The 24767-nt window shown below is 37.4% G+C and overlaps 1 protein-coding gene across 7 annotated transcripts in view; it reads right to left on the reverse strand.

The window, feature by feature from the left end:
* Window positions 1–24535, reverse strand: part of Suco (SUN domain containing ossification factor) — a 64359-nt gene extending 39824 nt beyond the window's left edge. For 3 of the 7 annotated variants that reach the window (XM_032914646.1, XM_032914647.1, XM_032914643.1), the window contains exons 1-7: window positions 23972–24534; window positions 12379–12490; window positions 10448–10558; window positions 7827–7981; window positions 6066–6203; window positions 5532–5682; window positions 2723–2846 (exon numbers count right to left, since the gene is read on the reverse strand). In XM_032914646.1, coding sequence (XP_032770537.1) covers window positions 2723–2846; window positions 5532–5682; window positions 6066–6203; window positions 7827–7981; window positions 10448–10558; window positions 12379–12490; window positions 23972–24033 — 853 coding nt within the window. In that variant the 5' untranslated portion in view covers window positions 24034–24534. Of the gene's footprint in view, window positions 1–2722; window positions 2847–5531; window positions 5683–6065; window positions 6204–7826; window positions 7982–10447; window positions 10559–12378; window positions 12491–23971 lie in introns of all 7 variants that reach the window. The other 4 variants (XR_004389289.1, XM_032914644.1, XM_032914648.1 and 1 more) reach the window with 2 other exon arrangements.
* Between the last annotated feature and the right edge of the window lie 232 nt (window positions 24536–24767).

The raw sequence follows: 24767 nt of genomic DNA on the forward strand, positions 1-24767 counted from the left end.
GTCTTTCTCCACTCAAAGGATAAACAGGCTGTGAAAGAAATTAGGAAAACAACACCCTTCACAATAGTCACAAATAATATAAAATACCTCAGTGTGACTCTAACCAAGGAAGTGAAAGATCTGTATGACAAGAACTTCAAGTCTCTGAAGAAAGAAATTGAAGAAGATCTCAGAAGATGGAAAGACCTCCCAAGCTCATGGGTTGGCAGAATTAATATAAAAGTGGCCATCTTGTCAAAAGCAATCTAATGATTCAATGTAATCCCCATCAAAATTCAACTCAATTTTCCACAGAGTTAAAAAGAGCAATTTGTAAATTCATTTGGAATACCAAAAGACCCAGGATAGCAAAAACTATTCTCAACAATAAAAGAACTTCTGGGGGAATCACCATCCCTGACCTCAAGCTGTATTACAGAACAATAGTGATAAAAACTATAATGGTATGGTGCAGAGACAGGCAGGTAGATCAATGGAATAGAACTGAAGACCCAGAAATGAACCCACACACCTATGGTCACTTGACCTTTGACAAAGGAAATAAAACCATCCAGTGGAAAAACAACAGCATTTTCAACAAAGGGTGCTGGTTCAATTGTAGATCAGCATGTAGAAGAATGCAGATCAATCCATGCTTATCACCCTGTACAAAGCTCAAGTCCAAGTGGATCAAGGACCTCTACCTAAAACCAGATACACCCAAATTAATACAAGAGAAAGTGGGGAGGAGCCTGGAACACATAGGCACAGGGAAAAATTTCCTGAACAGAAGACCAATGGCTCATGCTCTAAGATCAAGAATTGACAAATGGGACCTCATAAAACTGCAAAGCTTCTGTAAGGCAAAGGACACTGTCATTAAGACAAAATAGCAATCAACAGATTGGGAAAAGATCTTTACCAACCCTACATCCAACAGAGGACTAATATCCAAAATATCCAAAGAACTCAAGAAGTTAGACTCCAGAGAGCCAAATAACCCTCTTAAAAAATGGGCGACAGAGCTAAACAAATCGAATCAGTCTGGAAATCACTCTGGCAATTCCTCAGAAAAATAGGACATAGTGCTACCTGAGAACCCATCTATACCACTCCTGGGCATACACCCAAAAGATGCTCCAATATATAACATGAACACATGCTCCACTATGTTCATAGCAGCCTTATTTATAATAGCCAGAAGCTGGAAAGAACCCAGATGCTCTTTACACAATGGAATTGTAATGGTACATTTACACAATGGAATACTACTCAGCTATTAAAATCAATGACTACATGAAATTCTTAGGCAAATGGATGGAACTAGAAAATATCATCCTGAGTGAGGTAACCCAGTCACAAAAGAACATACATGGTATGCATTCACTGATAAATGGATATTAGCCCAAAAGCTAGAGTACCCAAGATACAATTCACAGACCATATGAAACTCAAGAAGAAGGAAGACCAAAGTATAGATGCTTCAGTCCTTCTTAGAAAGGAGCAACAAAATACTCAAGTGAGATAGAGGGTGGGAAGTTCTTGGGAGGAAGAGAAGGGGGGAAGAGGGAGAAAAAAGGGGGTCAGGATCAGGTATAGGAGGAGGGGGATGATATACAGAGGACCAGGAAATTGAACAGAGGTGTGTAGCCATGGGGAATGGATAACTTGGGGTAGCCACCAGCAAGTCCCAGATGCCAGGAAAGCAAGAGACTCCCAGGACCCAGTGGTTAAGAGATAGCTGAAATGCCCAACGAACAGGAGGGAGAACCTGTAGAGACCATATCCAGAGGATAGGCAAGGCCCCTGGTTGGGGGATGGGGCCTCCCACTCATCACCACATTTTTAACCCAGAATTGCTCCTGTCTAAAGAAATACAGAGACGGGGTTGGGGATTTAGCTCAGTGGTAGAGCGCTTGCCTAGCAAGCGCAAGGCCCTGGGTTCAGTCCCCAGCTCCGAAAAAAAAAGAAAAAAGAAAAGAAAAAGAAATACAGAGACAAAGTGTGGGGCAGAGACTGAAGGAAAGGCCATCCAGAGACTGCCCCACCTGGGGATCCATCCCATAAACCCCATATACAGACACCAAACCTAGACACTACTGCAGATGCCTAGAAGTGCTTGCTGACAGGAGCCTGATACAACAGTCTCCTGAAGGGGCTCTGCCAGAGCCTGACAAATACAGAGGCAGATGCTCACAGTCAACCATTAGAATGAGTACAGAGACCCCAATAGAGGAGAGTTAGAGAAAGGACTGAAGGAGCTGAAGAGGTTTGCAACCCATAGGAAGAACAACAGTATCAACCAACCATACCCCCCCCCCAGGGCTTCCAGGGACTAAACCACCAACCAAAGAGTACACATGGCTCAAGCTGCATATGTAACTGAGTATGGCCTTGTCAGGCATCAATGGGAGGAAAGGCCCTTGGCCTGTGAAGGCTCAATTCCCCAGTGTAGGGGAATGCCAGGGTGGGGAGGCAGGAGTCAGTGAGTGGGTGAGGGAGCATAGAAGCAGGGGGAAGGGAGAAGGAGATATTGGTTTTCTGGAAAGAAAACTGGGAAAGGGGATAGCATTTGAAATGTAAATAAGTAAAATATCCAATAAAAAAATTTTTTGGGGGGGTTGGGGATTTAGCTCAGTGGTAGAGTGCTTGCCTAGCAAGCGCAAGGCCCTGGGTTCGGTCCCCAGCTCCGAAAAATAGAAAAGAAAAAAAAAATTTTTTTTAAATCCCAATGCTTTCTTACTTTTTTCTTTCTCTACTTCCATAACTTTCTTCTTCCACTCATCAAATGTGGGTATATCTTCTGGGTCTTTGGGACTTGTAACAGATGTAGGGTCAGTTTCTCGTGGTTTTGTATAATCAGAGCTCTGAAAGAAATGTACCCCCCCAAAATAATTAATAATGAAGCTGAGCACAAATGCTTCTTTAACAATAAATAAAAGTTTAATTTTATAATGAATACTATTTAAAATGAAATATTGATTTACTTAAAAATTCAAATTCACATAAAAGAACTGAAACTTTAAGCACCAAAAAATTATGTTAATAATATAAATATAACTTATTTTAAAACAAAACAGAATGCTATATCCTAATCAAATTCATTACTCAGAAGAGTATACTTATAATACAACCCCCCTTAAATCTAAGGTATACTTACTTATCAAAATTTTAGATGTAGCATATTGTTTTTCAAAATCGTTAACAAGTATCATATGCAGAAAAATTTTAAAGTAGATGTTTAAAATGTTATTTTAAAAGCCCAAGACTTAATGCTTTAAAAGAATACAGAAATTGTGTTACGTGCTAGTAAAAGGATTTATTTTTTAAAAAAAATAGATATATGGAATGTACTTTTAAAACCTTGGTGCACTGGTTCTGTAGATTTAAAAATAAAATGAAGACTATAAGCTGGATGAAACAAGCCTCGAGAATGAAGTACTTAAAATGCATTTAAATAACAAACAAATGAATGTAAAGAATAACTGAAAATAAGCAGTGAAAGGAGTAGAAGCAATAAGTTCAACAAAAAGAAAATGCAATCATAAAATAATCATGAGAAGGTATGGAGAGCAGAGGTGCAAATAATATCAGTTTGTGGAGATTATAGTGTGACAGTTGGGCAAAGTGTTACATATCTAATGCATTATGGGGAATCTATCAGATTGCTGAAGGAGTGTTAAAATACAGTATTAGCAAGATCTACATACCCACTAATTCCACACCATGTGCAATGTCAATAGACATGTGCATAACTGCACAGTGCAGCGCTACTTCTAATACAGGGAAATCAGAAACTTGACTATTCCTCAAATGAATAATTGTAGGAGAATAACTATCAAGCATTAACAGACTAATCTCTTACGTAAAAACCTAAATAAATACATGAATCTTATTACAGACTGTTTCAAAGTAAGTCACCAAATGCATGACAGCATTGTCTGAAGAGAAGCTGTAACTGCTACACTGTTTTTTCTTAAGCAGAGTAATTTACTTACTTATTCATTTCATCATTCAGCAATTTATATATTATAAAACAAAACAAAAACTTAATAGTTTATTAATAAAGTCTGTTTAAAGAACTAAGTCTGGTAAATAATTTAGTGATTATAAAAGTTCACTTGGTTGAGATAATAAAGACCCCACTCCCAAAAGAAAATAACATATAACTCTAAGATCCAGGTAACAAAGTTTCTCTCACCAATTTAGAAATCTAAACAAAACCATAAAACCAATTTGTAATGCACTGTGTACAAGCACTGTGTGTATCTTCATGCCAAGGTCCTGCAAATTGTCCGAATAATGCATGCTTCAATCTCCTTGTATTAGAGAGCAAAGTGCTTACATGAACTTAACTGGGCAGAATTATCCTGAACTGGACACTCATGTGTTATTTCTGACTACCTTTTAGGGATACTAATTTGCTCAGGAAGTAATTATATACTTAATTAAAATGTCATTCTTCTACCTATTAACACAGGCAGTTGGCTAATAGTTGAGAAGCAGTAAATGTAAAAGAGAGCCAACTATCAAGCTTCGATTCGTACCTGAGACTACAAGGGCTCCAAAGGAAACATGCTCTAGTGTTTGCCTACTTTTCCTTACAGGTGTGATATCTGACAACTGAACTTTAACAACTCTCGATCAGGTTCCACTGGAAAAATTAAAATGAGTTCTTTAAAATACCAGACTATCACTTCTCGGCCTTTTGGCTAAGATCAAGTGTAAAATACCAGACTACAAAACACTGAGTTTCTATGGTCTAGGAAGCCCACAGACACACACAGTTAGTGCTATGAGTAGTACAAAGCTCTGTAACATAAGTTAGGAAGTTTAAGTGAAAATTCACTAAAAAGAATGGAACATCCCAAACTAAAAGGAATAAATAAGAAGGTGTGCTTGACATTTTAAATTACTCTTTCATTTGATTTATTTTGCTTTCACGTTGATGAAAAACATCTCACTAGTTCTTTCTTACCAGAGGGGTCCTAACAACCCCTCAGGAGATGTGTTTACTGGGCTCTTCTAGGCAGTTAAACTAGACTTCAGAGAGAGTAAAGACAACTGCTTCACTATAATAAACTCCATCTTTATTGTAAGAATAGTTTCAAGACAGTGGTTTAGCATCCAGTTGTATCTTGCAGTAAGTAACAAAACCAAAAATGTGCTCTTAAAATATTCTAGCTGAGTAGCATATATTTGCTCTCACTGAATTAAATGCTATTCTTCAACTTAATGGCTGTGGTATATCTAGAGATTGAAAACACTGCCTAAGCAGAATTTTACTTATATTGCCCCAAAAAGCTGAAGGTGGGCAGAAAGTCGTATAATTATATATAAAACCCAAGAGAATCCATTCCGGAACACCTTTATACACAAATACTAGACAGAACATCATGAAGTAACTACTTGCTATATACAGAAGCAGAATTCATCAGTTTTATGACTAATACCCCTAATTTTATAAAATATGTTTAGCAATTTTCTTCAAGATTGCACTCCTAAAGTACATTACATAAAAGAGTACTAGCCAGCCAAGCTCACACACTAACCTCATTTTTTAAAGTATCTGAAGCATTCAATGCAGACTTTGGATCACCGCCATCTTGTTCACTCACTGAAACTTTTGATTCAAACTCTGATTTTGTTACTTTTTCTTTGCCATGTGAAGACGACACATTCTCTATATGTTGGCCAACAAGGCTATTTAAAAGCAAAAGATATATTAAACATATTTTAGCTGGAGAGGAAGCTTTTATACAATTGTTATGATTACCACACACAAGGAACAACTAAACAGAAGCTCAAAGAGATAAAATTCCAGTAATAAAAGTAAAATGAAGTTTGTACCAAACATCTTTTTAAAAAATTACACCGCAGTTATTGTAGAATCATATCACTAATCAGATGTGCTAGTGCAGGTCTCTAATCCCAGCATTTGGAAGGCTGAGGCAGGAGGATCCTGAGATTGAAGCAAGCCTGGGTTACCCATAGAGTTCTAGGTTAGCCTAGGCGGTCTACACAAAAAGACACTGTCATGATGAAAAGCAGAAAGAGCCACAGCTAAGGGAACTATTCAGACCCACCTCTCCGGTGCACTGACGAAAGCAGGCTGCTCCACCGAAGCATCTGCGTCCGTAGCCTCCCCAGCATCGCAGTCAGCTTCAGGCTGCTCTGTGTCACCTGGCTTGGCTACAGATAAAGTACCAGAGTTTTCTATTTCACTAAATGAGGAAAGAAAAAATGATAATCCAATGATTTAATAGACTTAATACACATTTAAATTCTAATGATGTTGAAACATAACTTAAGCCCAAGAAAGAATAATAAAAATTTACAGAATGTTTTAAGAATTATTTTTAAATAGGGCACAATGGCACATGCTTTTAATCCCAATACCTAAGAGGCCAAACAGCAGGACTGAGAGGTCACAGCCAGCCTGGGATATTTACTTTAAATCCGAACAACCACCTGTTGACTGATCTATGAACTTTATAACAAAATATTAAATGAATATTTGGCCAGATAAAAATAAAAACTTTTTTTCTAAGTATATCTTCTCTAAACATTCGATTTCTGCTGCTATTGAATCTAATACTGTTGAAATCAGCAAAATCTACCAGTTATTTCAAGCTATCTCAGTGAAGCTTTACTGTACTTTTACTATTATAAGTGTGCCAATATTTCAGTATTTCCCTTCCCTTATAATTTACCAATCAATAATTTTTAATTTAATTTTATTTTTACTTATTCACTTTACATCCCACTCACTGCCCTCTCCCATTCACTCCCTCCAACAACCTTTCCCCCTTCCTCCTTCCCTTCTCCTCTGAGCGGTGGGGGTTCCCTTGGGTATCCTCCCCCCACCTTGGAACTTCAAGTCTCTGCAAAGTGAGGTACTTCTCCTCTCCTGCTGAGGCCAGACAAGGCAGCCCAGCTACTAGAACATATCCCGTGTACAGGTAACAGCTTTTAGCATAGCCCCTGCTCCAGTTTTTCAGGATTTTTTAAAAAATTTTTTCCAATCAATAATTTTTAATAAGAGAATAAGAGCATAGTGTTCAGATAAATAGTATCTTAATTAGTTTCTGAAATACTATCTAGACTCTTCTTAGCATATTTTCTGTTCCCTTTTCCATAACTGAGCAACATTCCCAAATGAAACCATCTTTGTGCAAACTCTATCAGCCCAGTTCCTTATATTCTTGAAGAATACAGATATTTAATTCCTGACTCTATTGCAGTAAAAAGATTTTTAGAAGTGGCAATAAAGTAGCACTTATTCTTACTCTGAACCAAACACTCTTTTACGTGCTTACTATTATTGATTCTCTCAAGAAAGTAAATACTTAATGAGTATTAAGTGAGGGTGTTTGACTTTTCTCTCGGCATTACAAATGAAGGAACTCAGAAGCACAGAACTGATTTGCTAAACTAAAGATGACTTAAGCTTAAGTATTTCAAATGTTATTAAGTTAGAAAAAGACAGCTAGTCACACAAACACATGACTATTACTGGAATGCTGGCAACACCTGATGGAAATAAACTGACATTTGATTTTTGAGTAACTACACAGATTTTTTTAAATGTACAATTTCTCTTAAGTAGGACCTATGCAATGCGGAGATTCAGTAGAATCAATTCTATTCATCTACTGAGCTGAATGAATAAGCTCACTATTAAGATTATATTCAACATACACAAGTAAGACATTGATACAATAAATTATGACTGTTATCTAGCCCAAATATCAGATGTGAATATCTTAAGGCGTTTTATTAAGAAATGTTTCTAATTTGCTGTGTTTGCTTCTTCCCCCACTCTTCCCTCCTTCATAATGACTTACTCAAGCTTTGAGATTGGAGTCGTTTCTGAGGTAGATGAACTGGAACTATTTTCGATGTTTTCACTGCCTACAACTACACTGGAAGACTCTTCATGCGAATCAACTGTAGGGAGTGCTTCAACCACAGGTAGACTTAACTTCGCTGTTTCCATATTCTGTTTTTTAAAGGGTTATATTAAATGTTAAGATTAATAAGTTACTTCTGAAAGCTGAAAAATGACTATATGATGTTCATAATCTAAGGGCATTTTGTCCAATGGTAAAGTGCTTAATATGCATAGACTGCAATCCTGGGTTTAATTCTCCAGAGCTAAAGATAATTATTTAAAACAAATACTTTTACACGCACACGCACACACACACACACACACACAAACACACACACACACACACACACACACAAAATCCTTTCTTTCAACATTACTACCCTTAGAATTTTATTTCATATTCTAATACAGAACCTGCACATTTTTCATAAATTAGCAGACACAGCTGTATTAGATCCTACAAGTAATTCCATTTCTATTTAATACTGTGCTATTAGTAACTATGGAATCCTATGTAAATATATAAAATGGTATGATACAGTTCTTTTATCCCTAAAGTGTTTATGGAAAACTGTGTATCAACAAATAAGAATATAAGATATGCACAAGTATTACAACACAATAAAGAATTTGCTTTTCTTTGGTCCTAAATGTTCTAGGTCATTCACCCCTCAGAAATCGACTGAACAGCTACTCAGATCTGAAAACCTTTATTAGCCAGCAATGCTGGAATTTGCCTGCTCCCTTCCTTTCTGCTTCCACTGTTCCATACTCAGTGTCATCACAGCACCCATGGTAGTCAACTGGTATTATTTGCCTTCCCACTGTTTTCGATTATAATAAAAATGTATTAAATAAGGAGAATGTTCTCTTGATTTTAATAGTCCCAGCATTTAGCACATAATGCACTTAAAAGTATAACAAAGAATAACAAGTAAGAAAAATTCACACCAAGTTGAAGGAAAGAAAAACTATGAACTACTACGGACTGGATGAGATAGGCTTTGAAAATTAGGTGAGCCAGTTTGGGAGCAAAAAGAAGACACAAGACAATGTCAACAGTATTCAAAATGTGATTATTTGGAGAACTAGTAGAAGTAAAATTTTTACAAATAACAGTGGCTTGTTTTTAAAGGTAGAAATCTTTAGGAAAGGACATTATCAAATACTGTATTATTTCACACATATTCAAAGTTTTAAAAAGTGGTATTTTACATTCCTGTTTAAACTCAGTCCTTAAAATTCAACATGTATTTTGTACTTAACAGTAAATCTTACCAATCAGTCACATTTCAAAAGCTCCATAGCCAAAGGACCTAATGACTACTATGCTAAACAACACAGGAATAAGAGATGCTATAAAATTTCAAAACATTTGAGATAAAAGCTTCTAGACCAGTGGTTCTCAATCTTTCTAATGCTGCAATCCTTTAATAGAGTTCTTCATGTTTTGGTGATCCCCAACCATAGTTATTTTGCTACTACTTTATAACTGTAATTCTGCTACTGTTAAGAATCATAACAAATATCCGATATGCAACCCCTGTGGGGATCAAACCCAAGGCTGAGAGCCACTATTCTCGACTTCAATTACATGAGTTTCAGGATAGTCCTGTAATTGGAAAGGCAACAGACAGCAGTCTTTTAGTCTGCACCTAAATCTTTGGCAAATATTTTCCAAATCTAATAAAATGAAACTCCCTCATTCTGAGATGAACATTTTTTAAATAATTATTTATTTTATGTATATGAGTATATTGTAGTTGTCTTCAAACACACCAGAAGAGGGCACTGGATCCTATTATAGACAGTTGTGAGACACCAACTGGTTGGGGGGAATTGAACTCAGATCTCTGGAAGAGCAGTCAGTGATCTCAACCACTGAGCCATCTCTCTAGTCCCAAGATGAACATTTTTAATCTATAAAATGTTTTGTTTTTTCTTAATCTTTCTGTCTCCATATCAAATATCCCTAGTTCTTTCAACCTCTTAGATTAAATGGTTTCCAGATGTATCAGCATTCTACTAGGTTTATAGTATTTATTCACTATTTTAGTAACTGCCATATTTCAGGTGCATAAAATAGAAAATAATACTTAGAATGGAGAAAAAGGGCAAACCATTTTAATGTATTCTTCATATCCTATGTAACTTTAAATACTGATTTCAAAGATGCTCTATGTGCTACATACAACTACTTCTGATGCAAAATAAGCAGATCAGAAAAAAGATATGGTACCTAAAAATCAGAAAATATATATTTTGATGAGTCAAAAAATAGAACTTAGGAAGAAATATTTGCACTCAAGTTTGACCTTTTAGAAAATAGCCATATTATTAAATCTTTACTTTTTCATCTTCATAAAATCTGTACTACTATTAACATGCAAATAATTTTACATTCCATTGTATGGTACTTTACAGTGAAGAAAATATAATAACAAATAACATGTTGACTAAACAAAGGCATCCAATACTGGCCAAAAAAAAAAAAAAAAAAAAAAAAAAAAAAAAAGAAAAAGAAAAAGAGACCATAAGGTATACTATTAAAAGCAAAAGCAGTATATAGCTTACTTGTTCATCCACAGTGTAGTCATCTTTTAATTTATTTTCTTCTGGAGATATAGTTAAATATGAATTTGATTTTTCTGATACTTTAGCATTACTAGGTTCTTCTCTTTCATTCTACATGGTGACAAAAAAATGACTGGTAAAATTATTTTATATAAATAAGTAAATAAGTAAATAAATAAATGTAGTTATCAAAACTATCTCCTTCTTTGCTATAAACCAGTCTTTAATACATTTGCTTCTCAACTTCATTTACATGTTTATTTTCTGCCTCCTTCCATCCCTCTCCTTGTCAACATACTTAAAATATAAAAACCTCATCTGATAGCTTAATGAGCACATCCTATATTAAGTATTATGTACCAGACACCGAGTGAGACTTCCGTAATTACTTGGAGAATATATGGTTTTGTTTCATTTATCTTTTGACACACACACAGGTTTATTTTCTAAACCTGTGTCTTTAAATGTGTTTCCTAAAATATACATATCACAAAAGCAAAGTTCACAAGCACCTTTTTTTAACCTGAGCTTATCTACCACATACAAAATATTGAAATGTTTGCTGAAAGAATTTTCCCCCACTTAATGTTTACTTATAATGTTTTTGTAACATTTGGTATGTAAATATCTCATCAAGGAAGAAGTTAGAGACAAGTTTTACTGATTGTGGATAAAAGCATTACATTTTATGGTTTTGTTTTTTAACAATATAATTGGATTCTTTTTTTTAAAGATTTATTTATTTGTTTGTTGGTTTAATAGATTTGAGTACACTGCAGCTGTCCTCTGACACACCAGAAGAGGGCATCAGATCCCATTACAGATGGTTGTGAGCCACCATGTGGTTGCTGGGAACTGAACTCAGGACCTCTGGAAGAGCAGTCAGTGCTCTTAACCACTGAGCCATCTCTCCAGTCCCCTTATATTTTCTTTTTAAAGAAACATTTAAACAAATTATCAAAAATTTGTATCTTCCATCCCAGATATAAATTCTATACAACTCAAAAATTAAACAATCCAGTCCAAATATTATATCTCAAACCTCCAAATATGTAAATAAGAGTCTGTCATGATGCACAAGCGCACACAGCTGAGGAACAACATGAAAATCTCATGAAGGGAAAAATACATTCTGCTGTATCTGTATAATAAAGGTCATGTGCATATATATATATGTGTATATATATACATATACTATTTTAATAACTGCCATATTAAATGAATATATGTGATATATATATGTATGTATGTATATATATGTATATCTCCTTGGAGAAGAAAAATCACTTTGTGAAACATTTTTATGTTATTATAACAGAAATCAAAATATTAATTTGTGATCCTATTTAAAACTGTACCTATACCTACAAGAAAACATTTGAACACTCACAAGAAGCAGTAAACATGGCTCCTTTGGGGATGGGAAAAGTATATATAAAGAAAACTGATTTATAATCAGCCAAGTTACTTCTGTAATTTAAAATACAGAAAGTTGGAGGCAGACAAATAGAAGTCAGTATTTACCTTTATCATTTCAAGTAGTAAAATTATGATTTCAAAATGATCAGGTGTTTTATGTCTACTCACTGTACTTAATTATATCCAAGGAACTACAAAGCCTCCAACAGCAAACTCTCCATGCAACACTCATTGCTAATCGCTTTTAATTTGTAAGAGCAGATTTCATTGCAGCAATAAAGGAGCAAGAATATACATCACACTTACACATAGTATGTTACCAAAATTAGAAATAACAAGCAACAAAAATATACAAACATCTCTGAGCTACCTTAATATCAGAATTACCTCTGTAGCCCTCATAACAATAGAAAAGAAATCTCCACGTATTTGTAGCCTAGTATTTCTCAAGTTACCTTCATTCTAAATTAAGACAGTCTTAGAAAGCAGGCTGTCAATTCCATTTAAGGTACCTTTTTCTGGAACTGTATGTCTTCACTTCCTACTGCACAATTATCATCTTGAGAATAGTATGATGTTGAAGCTGAAGAACTCTCTTTACAGCATACATGCCAACTTGGAAGCCTGCAGACACCCACCACCAGCAACAATGAACAGAAGGAAAATTAAGTAAAGATCCTTTTTATGGACTACAGCCTCAGGCAGTAAAATACAAGCTCTTATCCTAATATGCTCGAGAACACCTTAGAGTATTGCTATCTTAGGAGGGGAAAAGGTGAATAATCATTCTACTACTATCAATGCCAAGTAATACATAAATTTCTGGAGGGTGCAACAAAAACAACAGAAGCAGTATGTCATAATTATCACAGAAAGTACAGAAAGTTGTCAGAGTTAGCCTCCTGAGAAAGTGTCCAGATGTCAAAGACATTTACAAATATTTAGAGATCATTCTAAAACCTGCCTAAACTATTTGAAGGCATGGAAGCAAAGTTCGTAAACTATTCTGACACTGTTTCAGGACACTGGAAGTCAGAAGTAACAAACTCTCCAAGCACAAACACTCCAGGCTGATAGTACTCTGAAACAGAAAGTAACTTTTCTAGGCCAAAAACCGCTCTGCATATTTAACAAAGATTTGTATACATATATGTATGTATATATACACACACAAATATATGTGAGCTACGTTAATGTCACAATTACCTCAGTAGTTCTTCATAATATAACAAAACAGAAATACCCACAAGGTTGTAGCCTAGTATTTCTCAAGTGTCTCTCATTCTAAATCAACAGTCTTAGAAAGCAGGCTGCCATGACTGGTTTAGATATAAATCTATTTTATTTGCAACACATACCTAGAAAATCATTACCACACCTACTGAAAGACATTTGGATACATTACATAGCTGTAAAGATTCTTCAAATGAATAAAACACATCCAACACACACACACACACACACACACACACACACACACACACACACACACACACACACAATGTGGGACATATGCTATATAGTCATAAAAGTCTTTGTTGTTGTTGAGACAGGATTTCTCTATCAATGTAGCCCTGGCTGTCCTGGAACTCACTTTGTAAACCAGGCTGGCCTCAATCTCACATATATTCATCTGCCTCTGCTTCTTTAATGCTGGGATTAAAGACGTGTGTCACTCACTTTAAAAGTCACTATGTTTCTTTAAAAATAACCCATGTAGTTATCAAACAAGATCAGCATCACTTGTCTACTCTAAGTAGTATCACATATTATGAGGATTAAAGACAAAAAAGATTCCCACAACAGGAAAAAGTGCAGAGAGTAGATGATCATAGAATACTCAGTCCTAAATGGGATGTTTCCAGAGCTCAGGGAACCCTATTGGAAGAGGAGTTGGAGGATTCTAAAGGCCAGAAGAGGGGAAGAACACCAAGGAAACAAGGCCTTCTAAACACCAGCAGGACTGAAGCACATGTGAACTCAACAGACTGTGGTAGCATGTACTGGGCCTACATGGATCTAAGCCAGCCAAGATGGGGGTCCCAGCACTGACAGGGGAAGTGAACACAAGCCCCCCATCCCTAACCCAGAGGGTATCTCTGATTGATAAGTGCTCGTAAAGGAAAATTTGTTTTCCCTAATGGAGTCTCAATAATTACACAAACGACTTTTAAGACTCTATGCCCAGCAGTATAGAGTCAACACAAAATTAACTCAATGGCATTTTTGGAGGTTCTTTGTCTCATAAGGCTTTGCCTGGGCATTATTAGTTCCTTACAGGTCTTCTGCATATATGTTACAGTTTACGGTGTTATGTTTTCCTGGGATTTCTCTTGCCCACTCAGTGTTAGTCTCTGTGTGTACTTCTTGTGCGTCCTCTTTGACTCTTCTGTTAATTTGCTTCATCATATTCTGGTTTGCCTATTTTTTATTTTATCTTTATTATTTTTTAGAAGTATGATTGTATTCTAATGAGAAAGAGAAAAAGGGTGTGGATTAGGGTGGGGGAAGTTGGGAAGGAGAAGAGGAAGTGGAAAACATACTTAGAAATATTGTGTGAAAAAATCTATTTTCAATTTAAAAAGATATCAAAGTAGAAAAGTTAAACAGTAAATTTATGTTTCAAATGAGTTTATCTGTATTAAAGATTTTCGTAAGTGTAAAATACAAAGATTCACTTTATATAAGTTAGATATAAAAATTGCATTCCTAAACTGGGCGTGGTGGCACATGCCTTTTTAATCCCAGCATTCAGGAGGCAGGCAGATCTTTGTGAATTAGAGGCTAGCCTGATCTATAAAGCAAGTCCAGGACAGCCAGGGGCTCTGCTGTACTGAGACTATGTCTCAAAAAACAAAACAAAACAAAACAAAACCAACAATTACATTCCTGGTTTAAAAATGTTATATAACTCCTTATTTGCAATAAATAAAAGATCCAAACAATATGAAAACTATTAAGTCAAACTATTTGAGATTGCTAATATTAGCCAATCACTTTGCTTGGAAAAAAAAGTCACTTCAATACAATTCAAAATGCTGACTTAAGGAAGACTTGAAAATCACCTTTTGATTTTTTAAAAAATAAAAGTAGAGCTTAGCAGTGATGGCACAGACCTTTGATCTAGCATTTGAGAGACTGAGTTAGGCATCTCTCTGTGAGTTTGAGGCCAGCCTGGTCTACATAGTGAGTTCCAGGACAGCCAAGGCTACACAGAGAAGCCCATTCAGAAAAACGAAAATGAATGAATGAATGAAAGAAAATGCAGGGAGAAAGGGAGAAAGGCAGGCAGGAAAGGAAGGAAGGCAGGAAGGAAGAAAAAAGGAAAGGAGGAAAGAAGGAAAGGAGGAAGGAAGGGAGGAAGGAAGGAAGGGAAGGAAGGAGGGGAGGGGGGAGGGGGAGGGGGGGGGGGGGGGGGGAGGGGGGGGGGGGGGGGGGAGGGAAACCAAAAGGGAGGGGGGGGGGGGAGGGGGGGAAGAGGAGGGGGAGGGAAGGGAAGGGAAGGGGGAAGGGAAGGAAGGGGGGAAGGGAAGGAGGCTGAGATAGTAAAGATGGTCCTAATGCATACAGGACCAAATAAGTCTTTATGAAGCTACAATCACAGCAATACTGAGATAGGAGGGTCAGACAGGACAGCTAGAAACAAGGGCAACGGGACAACCAGTCTAGATGAAGGTTATCAAAAGTCTATGGGCCTGAAAAAAGGTGAAATTTATAACATAATTGACCAGTCTTTTCAAGTCTGAAATATATGTAACTGAAAAATTTTTGTACTTAAAGAAAAAATAGTAAAAGTCAGTCAGTATTTCTGGGAAAACCATAGAGAAAAGGAAACAAATTGTACAACATGAATTGGCTGTAAATACCATTAGCCAAAGCAATATAAAAACTAAATGTTAATCTAAACCAAGCTATGGCATGAGTGTATTAGCAGCATGTAAAGGAATCTAATCATCTACAGTAAGGAGAACAGTAATTAATACACTAAGGAGATTATCTCAGCAGTAAAGAATTCTTCTGATACCAGTAACATATATGTACACATTTCTTAACCTTACGGTTTGGAGCTCTTAAAGCTGCTTTGTTTCTGCTTGGTCTCTTAGTAGGTAAGAGCACAATGTGTCCCTTCTCTCAGTCTCACTGAGAAAACCCTACTGATTGCTGATAATCAAAGTTCTCGATTTAGTAGTTCAGATCATTATTAGTCTCTCGGTCTTGGATATTCTCAGCCACCATACTCCACATAACAAGTTCTATTCAATGACTGACCACTAAAAACTAGCCAATAATTCCAATGAGCCATCATTAGGAAGCACGGAGCAACGCAATGTTTTGTATCTTAATCTACCATTAGTAATTTTGCCGATAAAAATCTGTCCTTAAAGCTGCTGGAAATAATCATATACTAATCATACTTAAAACAGTCTATATTAAAAAATTGTGTAAGTTGTATTTATCCTAAAAAACTCAAATCATGGTGCTTTTTCTATAGCAATTTTCAGTTCAAAATACAAATAAAGTTCCCAAATAAATTAGTGTAAGCTAACCATATAGTCTGGGTAAAACAGAAATCCACATATTGAACAAGGAAAAGTTAAGCCTCAAAAGTAGGTTAGGGACTAAGCCTTCAAATTTTTATCCTTAGGCAAGCAGGATCACCTAAAAGAGTTTCATTAAGGAACCAACAAAAATCAAAAGTGTAGGGCTGGAGAGGTGGCTCAGTGGTTAAGAGTACATACTACCTTTCAAGGCTACTTGGGTTCAGTTCCCTGCAAATGAGTCAGGCAGCTTACAACAGCCAGCCTCTATATCCAGGGCATCCAAAGTTCTCTGCTGGTCTCCATACGCACCTGCATGTGGATACCCACATCCACACAGAGGCATGCAGACATATACGAATTGTAAGATAATAAATCTCTTTAAAAGTTAAAAAGTATAAGGCTACTTTAGTCATTAACTTTATTATAAATATTCTTTTTTCTTCCAGGCTGCCAAACAACCATGCAAGAATGCATGCTTGCCACTTCCCAAACATCTTCTATTTAACTACAAGAACTCAGCAACACTTTCCTCTAAACACAGTATTTCTGTTTTCAAAAAGTTCAACCCCTATCATTGTTGACAGTTTTCCATCTTTGTTCCCAGCTCCTCCTTTCTACTCTTTTACTGGGTCTCATGTAGCTAAGATTGCCCCTAGGTAGCAGAGACTGCCCTTGAATTCCTGATTCTCCCTCCTCCGGCCAAGTGCTGAGATTACAGGAATGCAGTAGCTTACCAGGCCTTCAAAGCTTGCTTTCTTTGTCATCTTTCTTGATTCCTAATATCTGCAGAAATTCAGTGCTCTGTTTCAAAAGTCAAACATTCTCCTTCAAAAATTAGTCCCTGTGAAGAAAGTTCTAGTCTTTTTACCTCTCAAGCCCACATTTTTAAGTCCTATATAATCTATACAATGCTGGGCTTAGATATTCCATCCTCCTCCAACTATAAGATCATTCATCTTTCAAATTTTTATAACTTCCATTTTTTTGTACACTATTAACACAAAAATACAAGTTTTCTCTCTCTTTGAACCTAGTTCATAAATTTATATTAATATAAAAGGATTTATAGTCTCATCTGCAGTATGTTCTAAAAAAGTAGCTATCTTTCCTTGTTTGACAAAATCCTACAAAAAATGCAACACACAGCACAGGGGACCTGCTGGACCTGTGGCTGAGATGAGTAAAGAAAGCAGTGCTGAGGGCTGGTGAGATGGCTCAGTGGTTAAGAACACTGACTACTCTTCCAGAGGTCCTGAGTTCAAATCCCAGCAACCACATGGTGGCTCACAACCACCTGTAATGAGGTCTGATGCCCTCTTCTGATGTGTCTGAAGACAGGTACAGTACTTTAAACAAACAAACAAACAAAGCAGTGCTGACAAGAGTAGGCCGGAGACAAACTGAACAGCTCTTCTGAGCCCTAGCTTATGCTGGACCTTTGCACTACAGGCCAACTTCACAGCCTATTATTATAAAATCAGATCATTCATTCCATAAAATTTGTGCTTAATGCTCTTACTTTCTCCATTTCAAAAGCCACATTCTTAACTGTGGCAAATCCAGTTACTCTGTTTCCAAGTATTTGTCTCTGTAAGTCTGCCTCTCTTCTCAGAAACACATTTAGTACAACAATGTCAACATAACCATCTCAAAACAACTTTCACTGCTGGCTATTGATCATCTAGCTCTTTGGCTTCACTTATAAAATTCACCATAATCTCGTATCTGCTACTTTTTCTTAAGTTTAACTGCTTATTACACTGCTATCCATTCATTATTAATTCCCTCCTCCTCTTTCCTCAACATAAGTGCCATCTGCTCCCTGCAGGCAGAGAGACACACAGACACAGCCGTCCTTGACGTTACAGCAACAGCGCATCTTCTTTCAGCTCAGTAGCACCTGTCCCCCAGAGTGTATGGCTGGCACACACATTTCAAGCCTTCCCAACAACTCCAGGCCGATTCTCTCCATTAATAAATAGTATGAAACTCAGTTTTTTGGATGACTCATTAGCATTTTAATCATATTTCTAGAATGTTGGCAGTATAAAAATAGTTGACTTCATCTAATCCAGTAAACTAAATTGAATATAAAAAAAAAACCATAAATATAGTGTCTTTGAGGTAGGAATCCTTGAAAAGTGTACTTCAGGTTGTTAACTCCTGCTGTTAAATCCTCCCTTGGCTCACCCAGGTCCCACCATTTCCAAATAAGAACTCTAAACCAAGGACATCAACCAGCATACAAGCAGAACCATGATTAAAAGAACACAAGCTCAAAAACTACCTAAGTTCTGGATCCATCCCTGTGAGAAAACTTGGCAAAGATGCTTAGTGTCTGTGTCTTCCTTCTTCGTCTTTAAATGTAGGAGTCCATATTAAAGGGGTGTATATGTCGCAGGAGATAATGATCATAAAATAACTACTGAGCCCTTTCTAACAGATAATCTATCTGTAATATGACAAGGAACTTGCACACAAGGCTCAAGTCCCACACTTACTCTGTATCCCTCTCTGTACCAAATGCATTATGGGTAGCCAATAAGATTAGAAGTAACTTTATAAAAAATAAATTGTAGATTATTATAAACCCTTATAGCCTTTTCTATTTTATTCAATAAGCTGCCAAAGTACCCAGAGTGAATGAATCAAAACATATATAATAGCACTTAAATATATTATGAGCTTAGTACCTAAGAACCATGCCAACACTATAAAAGACTGAATACTTTTATATACATTAAATACTTTTATATAAAATACAAAAATCACTTGACTAATAATTCATTATAAAAATAAAGTTCTGAAGCCAAGGGGTAGTAGCCCATGCCTTTAATCTAAGCACTTGGAAGGCAGAAGCAGGAGGATCTCTGAGTTCAAGGCCAGCCTGGCCTACAGATAGAGTAACTAGGACATCCAGGGTTACACAAAGAAACCCAGTCTTGAAACAAAAACTGTTCTGAATCTGGGGTGTAGATTGTAGTAGAATACTTGGCTAGCATTTGGGAAGCCCTAGGTTCTATATCCAACACCTTAAAAAGGAAGGAAGACAAGTCCTTCAAAAGCAAACGAGCCTTAAAAAAATTTAAAAAGCACTCAATTTATGAAATAAGTATATCCCAAGAGATTATGTTTTTATACTGCAAATACTCAAAAGCAATTTACCATTCCCTTGTGACATATGAAATTATAACTTTGTAAAAAGACTTTATAATATTATATGGTCTTGAAAACAAAACAGGTAATGCAGGTAAAAGTTGTGTTTTCTGCTCTATTATATAATATATCTGGCACTAAAGAAAAACTGAAATACATATTGTTTCAAGTAGGGTGTTTTATTTATTTTCATATATGCACAAACTATTAAACAAGGGTGTATATAGCATTCATACATATAATTTTCATAGCTGTAAATGATTTGAGAGACAAAAGTAATTAAATACTTTTTAAAGTTTCTTTTCATTAGAAGTGCAAAGTTAACTATATATTTGATTTATTTCTCTGCTCAGATGGAAAAGTAGAATAATTTACTAGTCATAAACAACAAAAGTATGAGATAATAGTGCTCAAAGAGAGCTATCTGTTAATATCTTAAATTCTTTTTTTTTTATTTTCTGCCAAGTCTATTTTTACTTATATTCTAAAACATCTTCAAATGTATTAAACATTAAAGGGCAACATGAGCCACATCTCCAGTTCCAAAAATAATTCAAAGAATATTATAAGGAATCATCTGCCTTTTGGTGTGTGGACACAGACACCACAGATTTTCATAAAGACAAGCCACCTTCTGTCAAGGATCTCTTCACACTAAAGCAACCTAGTTCACCCAGCTTATCTGACGCTAGCACTGTTCATAAAGACTCTATACTCCTTCTAGGCACCAGATTCTATCCTTCGAATAAAAATCTTAGCAAATCTGAATTTTTTCCAGTCTTTTCATATTAAGTTCCAACAACAACAAAAATCATCAAATGATGTGGAAAGCATGATTAACTCATTTATTTTGAATATCATTTTATTCAGAAAACAGACTCAGAATTTCTAAAAGTCTCTACAGAAGTCACACACACACACACACACACACACACACACACACACACACACATACACATTTTATTTTCCAGGTAAAAGACAGAATAGGAATTTTCAACTTTTCCATAATTAAAAAGAAAGCAGTTTTTATATATATAGTTTGCTTCTTGTTTTTCTGCTCATATATTAATTAGCAAAAGAAGCTGGGAAAACCATTAGAGGAAAAAACAAAGAATACAGAAATAAAATAACAACCCAAGAAGGGAAAAATCTCTTCCATCTATAATAACTAGACTAAGGCCAAAAAAGGTCGTCACCTTGATTTATACAGCTCCCAATGCTCTCCTACTGTACCTCCACTATGACCCTCCACCTCCAGGATCTGTCAGGCAATCCATTCTATCTTTGATAGTAATCTAATTAAAATATCGATATGGCCTGCCCCTTTCGTTATTTAACCCATTTCACTTGCTCATCTTCTACCCTGCTAAAATCAGAGTACACCTAGGCAATAATCAATTCTCTTCAAAACCCTATCCTTTTCAACTCTTCTCCACCCTACTAAACACTCCAGATAACCCCACAAAAATGTTCCCTCCACTTGTAACACAAGTCTCCCACCTTCACTATTCACCTAGAAACCATTAATAGATGAGAACTAATGTTCACAGAAATAACTAACCCAAAGGCATATGATTGATGAATGGAGGACAGGAAAGACTCTAAAATACAATTTCTTCATTAAATGCACCTAAGGTCCTTTTAATACCTTTATTGTATGTCAAATGTGTCAGAGTTATTTAACTTCAAGTCTTTCTCATTAGTCTAAATATTAGCTGCTCTAAGCTCATCCTTTGAGTCACAGAAAGAAATCTGTTACCCATTACAGATGGTTGTTAACCACACATGTGGTTGCTGGGATTTGAACTCAGGACCTCTGGATCTTAACCCCTGATCCATCTCCAGCCCAATTAGACACATTTTAAAGGCACATGCACCAAGTTTTACTATTAGGGAACACACTCAGAACAGCTATTCACAGGCATGGATCACATCATCTACTTCAATGTGATTATCAATTCCCCTCTGCCAATGACTGAGAGAGTTCTGCACCTTCAGCTTCTGAATAGTGTACTTTATATCATAAGACTTTCAAGACCTCAGCAAATTAAGAGTTTTGAGACATGGAGACTGACCAAGGATAAACCCACTATAATAAGTCCTTTAAGGAGAAAGAGAAAGGCAACAGAATCCATGCAATACCTATAAGCTAAAAAGTCAAAGAAACAGAGTCTTCCCCTCAGGGACTCCAGAATGAAGCAGCCATGCTACCTTAATACTCTGGCCCAGTGAGACTGATCTTGGACTCCTGCACACACACCCTACAACTATAAAACAACTATGTGTAAGTCACTGGATGTCTGGTAATTTGTTACAGCAGCAAGAGGAATCCACAAGGGGACTTCTTAGAATAGTTTCAATACTAAAAACAAGAGAGGCTATGTACTTGAGTTTTTGAGAGTCACAATATTCAATACACAGAAAACATAATAACACCTTTGAATATTTTTTATAATGAAAGACATAGATAGCATGCTTACTCTTTTGCAAAGCATCTGTTATCTCATTTGCTAAATAACTTTGATATGAATGGATTAATTTTATCATACTGAGGTTCTAAGAACTAAAGTTCAAAGGAGTTATATAACATGTCCAAGTAGAAGGACCTAGTAAGTGATGGTACTGTATCTGTCTAGTAACACAGGCCTTATTTAACCTGTAGTCAAAGGACCACTGTAGTGAGGAGCCTGTATTACAAGCTGCTTGAGTTCAAATCTAAACTCCAGAATGCAGTGGCTGCTTAACCTTAGCCATGTTACTCGGTTACAAGCATAACTTTAGCCTCTCTATTTACTCATCTGTAAAACACATAATGCAATTAATAATACCTACCTAAGAGGGCCTTGCTGACAAAGATACTAAAACATACACATGCTACATGCAAGGCACAGATGACAATAAATATCTACCGTTGCTGTTCTATGATGCAATCACACCTAGAATACACTGTACTTCTTAACCAAGAATTGTGATTAGCAGTGTGCAAAAAAAAAAAAAAAAAGCAACCAGAATGAATGAGATGAATAGGATGCATTTTGCTTTTCTGTTAAGGTTAATCTAAATAACAGTAGGCAGGAAAGACAAAAGCACAAAGGCTTTATCACAATCTATCAACTATAAGACAGTATAAGTTCAAACTAAACTGCAGTAATATTAATAGGGTAAGGGGGTAAACCCTAGAAACTAATTATAATATGAACATAGAACACTCAATCTACAAAACAGAGTGGGAAGCAGAATCTGGAGATAATTTCTGAATGAGGGAAGAAAAGAAAAGGCCAGTAAGGGAAGCTCACCAACTCTTAAGAAATTGCTGTCTAATCCTACACTTGTTTCAGGCACCCATTTCTGTTAAGTATTTAAAGGATTCAGAATGACAAGAGACCAAGCATTTTGTTCTCCAAAATACAGTCCTTCCAGTCAGATTTTCTCAGACAAGTGTTTTCTTTCGTCCATATTGATGTATTACTCTATGTGAACAACTCTACAATTTGAGCGCCTCTGGATCCCATTACACACCCATAAAAATTATTATGCCCCTTTGAAGACATAAGCTAAGTAAGAAAGTTTGTTTAGATTTTAATATAAGCAAAATTACTTTGACGAAAAAGCCATCGTTTCAGTCACCAAATGTCAAGGCTTTTGGGGAATTCCTCCAGAAAGAATGGCTTTTCCAAGTACACCTTTTGCAATCCTTTGGCTCGCAAGCTATCTCTGCTCCTCAAAAACCAGAGATGTGCTTAAAATTAACTTGAACTCCATAAAATTTCAGCGAAAAGGACTGAGCAGGTCGCAAAGTAGTTTACTTTCCAATACCAAAGGACATGTCAAAAACTATGGTTGACACTCCATCTGTGATAACCCTCTCCACCAAGCTAACCAGAAAAGAGATTCATAAGGGATCCCCCCCCCACGAGTATCAAGAACAGCAGCCCCAAAAGTACTATTAGTCAAGATTGTGCAAGAACTGACCAGAAGAACAACTGTTTATACATTACTCTTACCCTCATGACGACTCACGTTTTCAAAATCACAGGTCTGAAACACATCACACCTGACTCGCCCATGCCCTTACCTCATAACGAAAGCAAATGGGCTGACAGTAAAACTGAGTAACTCACTCACCAGCTTTCTGAAACTACCCAAACTGCCCCAACTGCGGTGATGGAGTACCTGAGTACAAAGGCAGAAAGTGACCCCCAATATTCCCTTCTCTCCCTGCTGGACTCCGCAAATTCCAAAACACACCTCGCAAACCTCACGAGGAAGAGCTGGGTGGCCGCGGTGTCCCTTGCTTAGGGGCAGGAGCACCAATAACCCAAGAAACCGAGATGATTTGGGGGTGTGACCCGACCTACTCCCTCTTTCATCCCCACGGAAAGTCCCCAGAAGCCTGTCCCCTACTCACCAGACTAGAGAGCAGAGAGAGAGGCAGGAGACCAGGGCCAAGGCCCGCCGGTACTTCTTCATCTTCTCCTCCTTCTTCCCCCTGCCAGGAGGCGGCACATCCTCCCCGTAGCAGCCACTGCCGAGGCCAAGATGGAGGAGCCGGAGCAGGAACGCGAGGATGGGACCGAGAGTCCGAAGGGCTGTGGGACTAGGGGAACGGCTCCGCAGCGACTCGCTTCCCAGACGGCCTCCCCGAGAGGCCCACGGCAGCGAGAACAGGGACGCTTCACAGGGACGCTCCAGAGACTGCCGCTGCCGTCGCCGCCGCTGTGTCCGCCCGCTCGCCCGCGCCCGCCTCCTCCGGCCTTCGCCGCCACTGCCTCCCCATCCCCGCCCCGTCCGCCCGGGCCCTCGCTCCGTGCTGCCAGCCACCAACGGCCGCCGCGTACTCGCCTCTCAACAGCCAATCGCCGGCCGGGCCAGGGCACCTCACACTCTACTGAGTTGGATGGAAGGAGACGCGTCACCCACGTCCCTCTCGGCTCGCACTCCACCAGTCTCAGCACGGGCCACGCCCCCTCCGCTGACAAAGCTCCAAAACGCCACAACCGCCGCCCTGCCTGCGCAGGTCCCACCCACTTGCTGGCGCTCGAACAGGAAGTCCTGTAACCCTCGGCCTTCCGCCTTAAAAGGCCCGCCCCCTATCGCTGGCGCGCGCTGCCTCCGCGCACGGCTCTCTGGGGCTTGTAGTCCTCCTACCCGAACCCGCCTTTTTTTTTTTTTTTCTCCCCTTAGAACCCGCGAGTTTGGTTCTA

The sequence above is a fragment of the Rattus rattus genome, chromosome 10 (genome assembly GCF_011064425.1).
Source record: "Rattus rattus isolate New Zealand chromosome 10, Rrattus_CSIRO_v1, whole genome shotgun sequence".
NCBI lineage: Eukaryota > Metazoa > Chordata > Mammalia > Rodentia > Muridae > Rattus > Rattus rattus.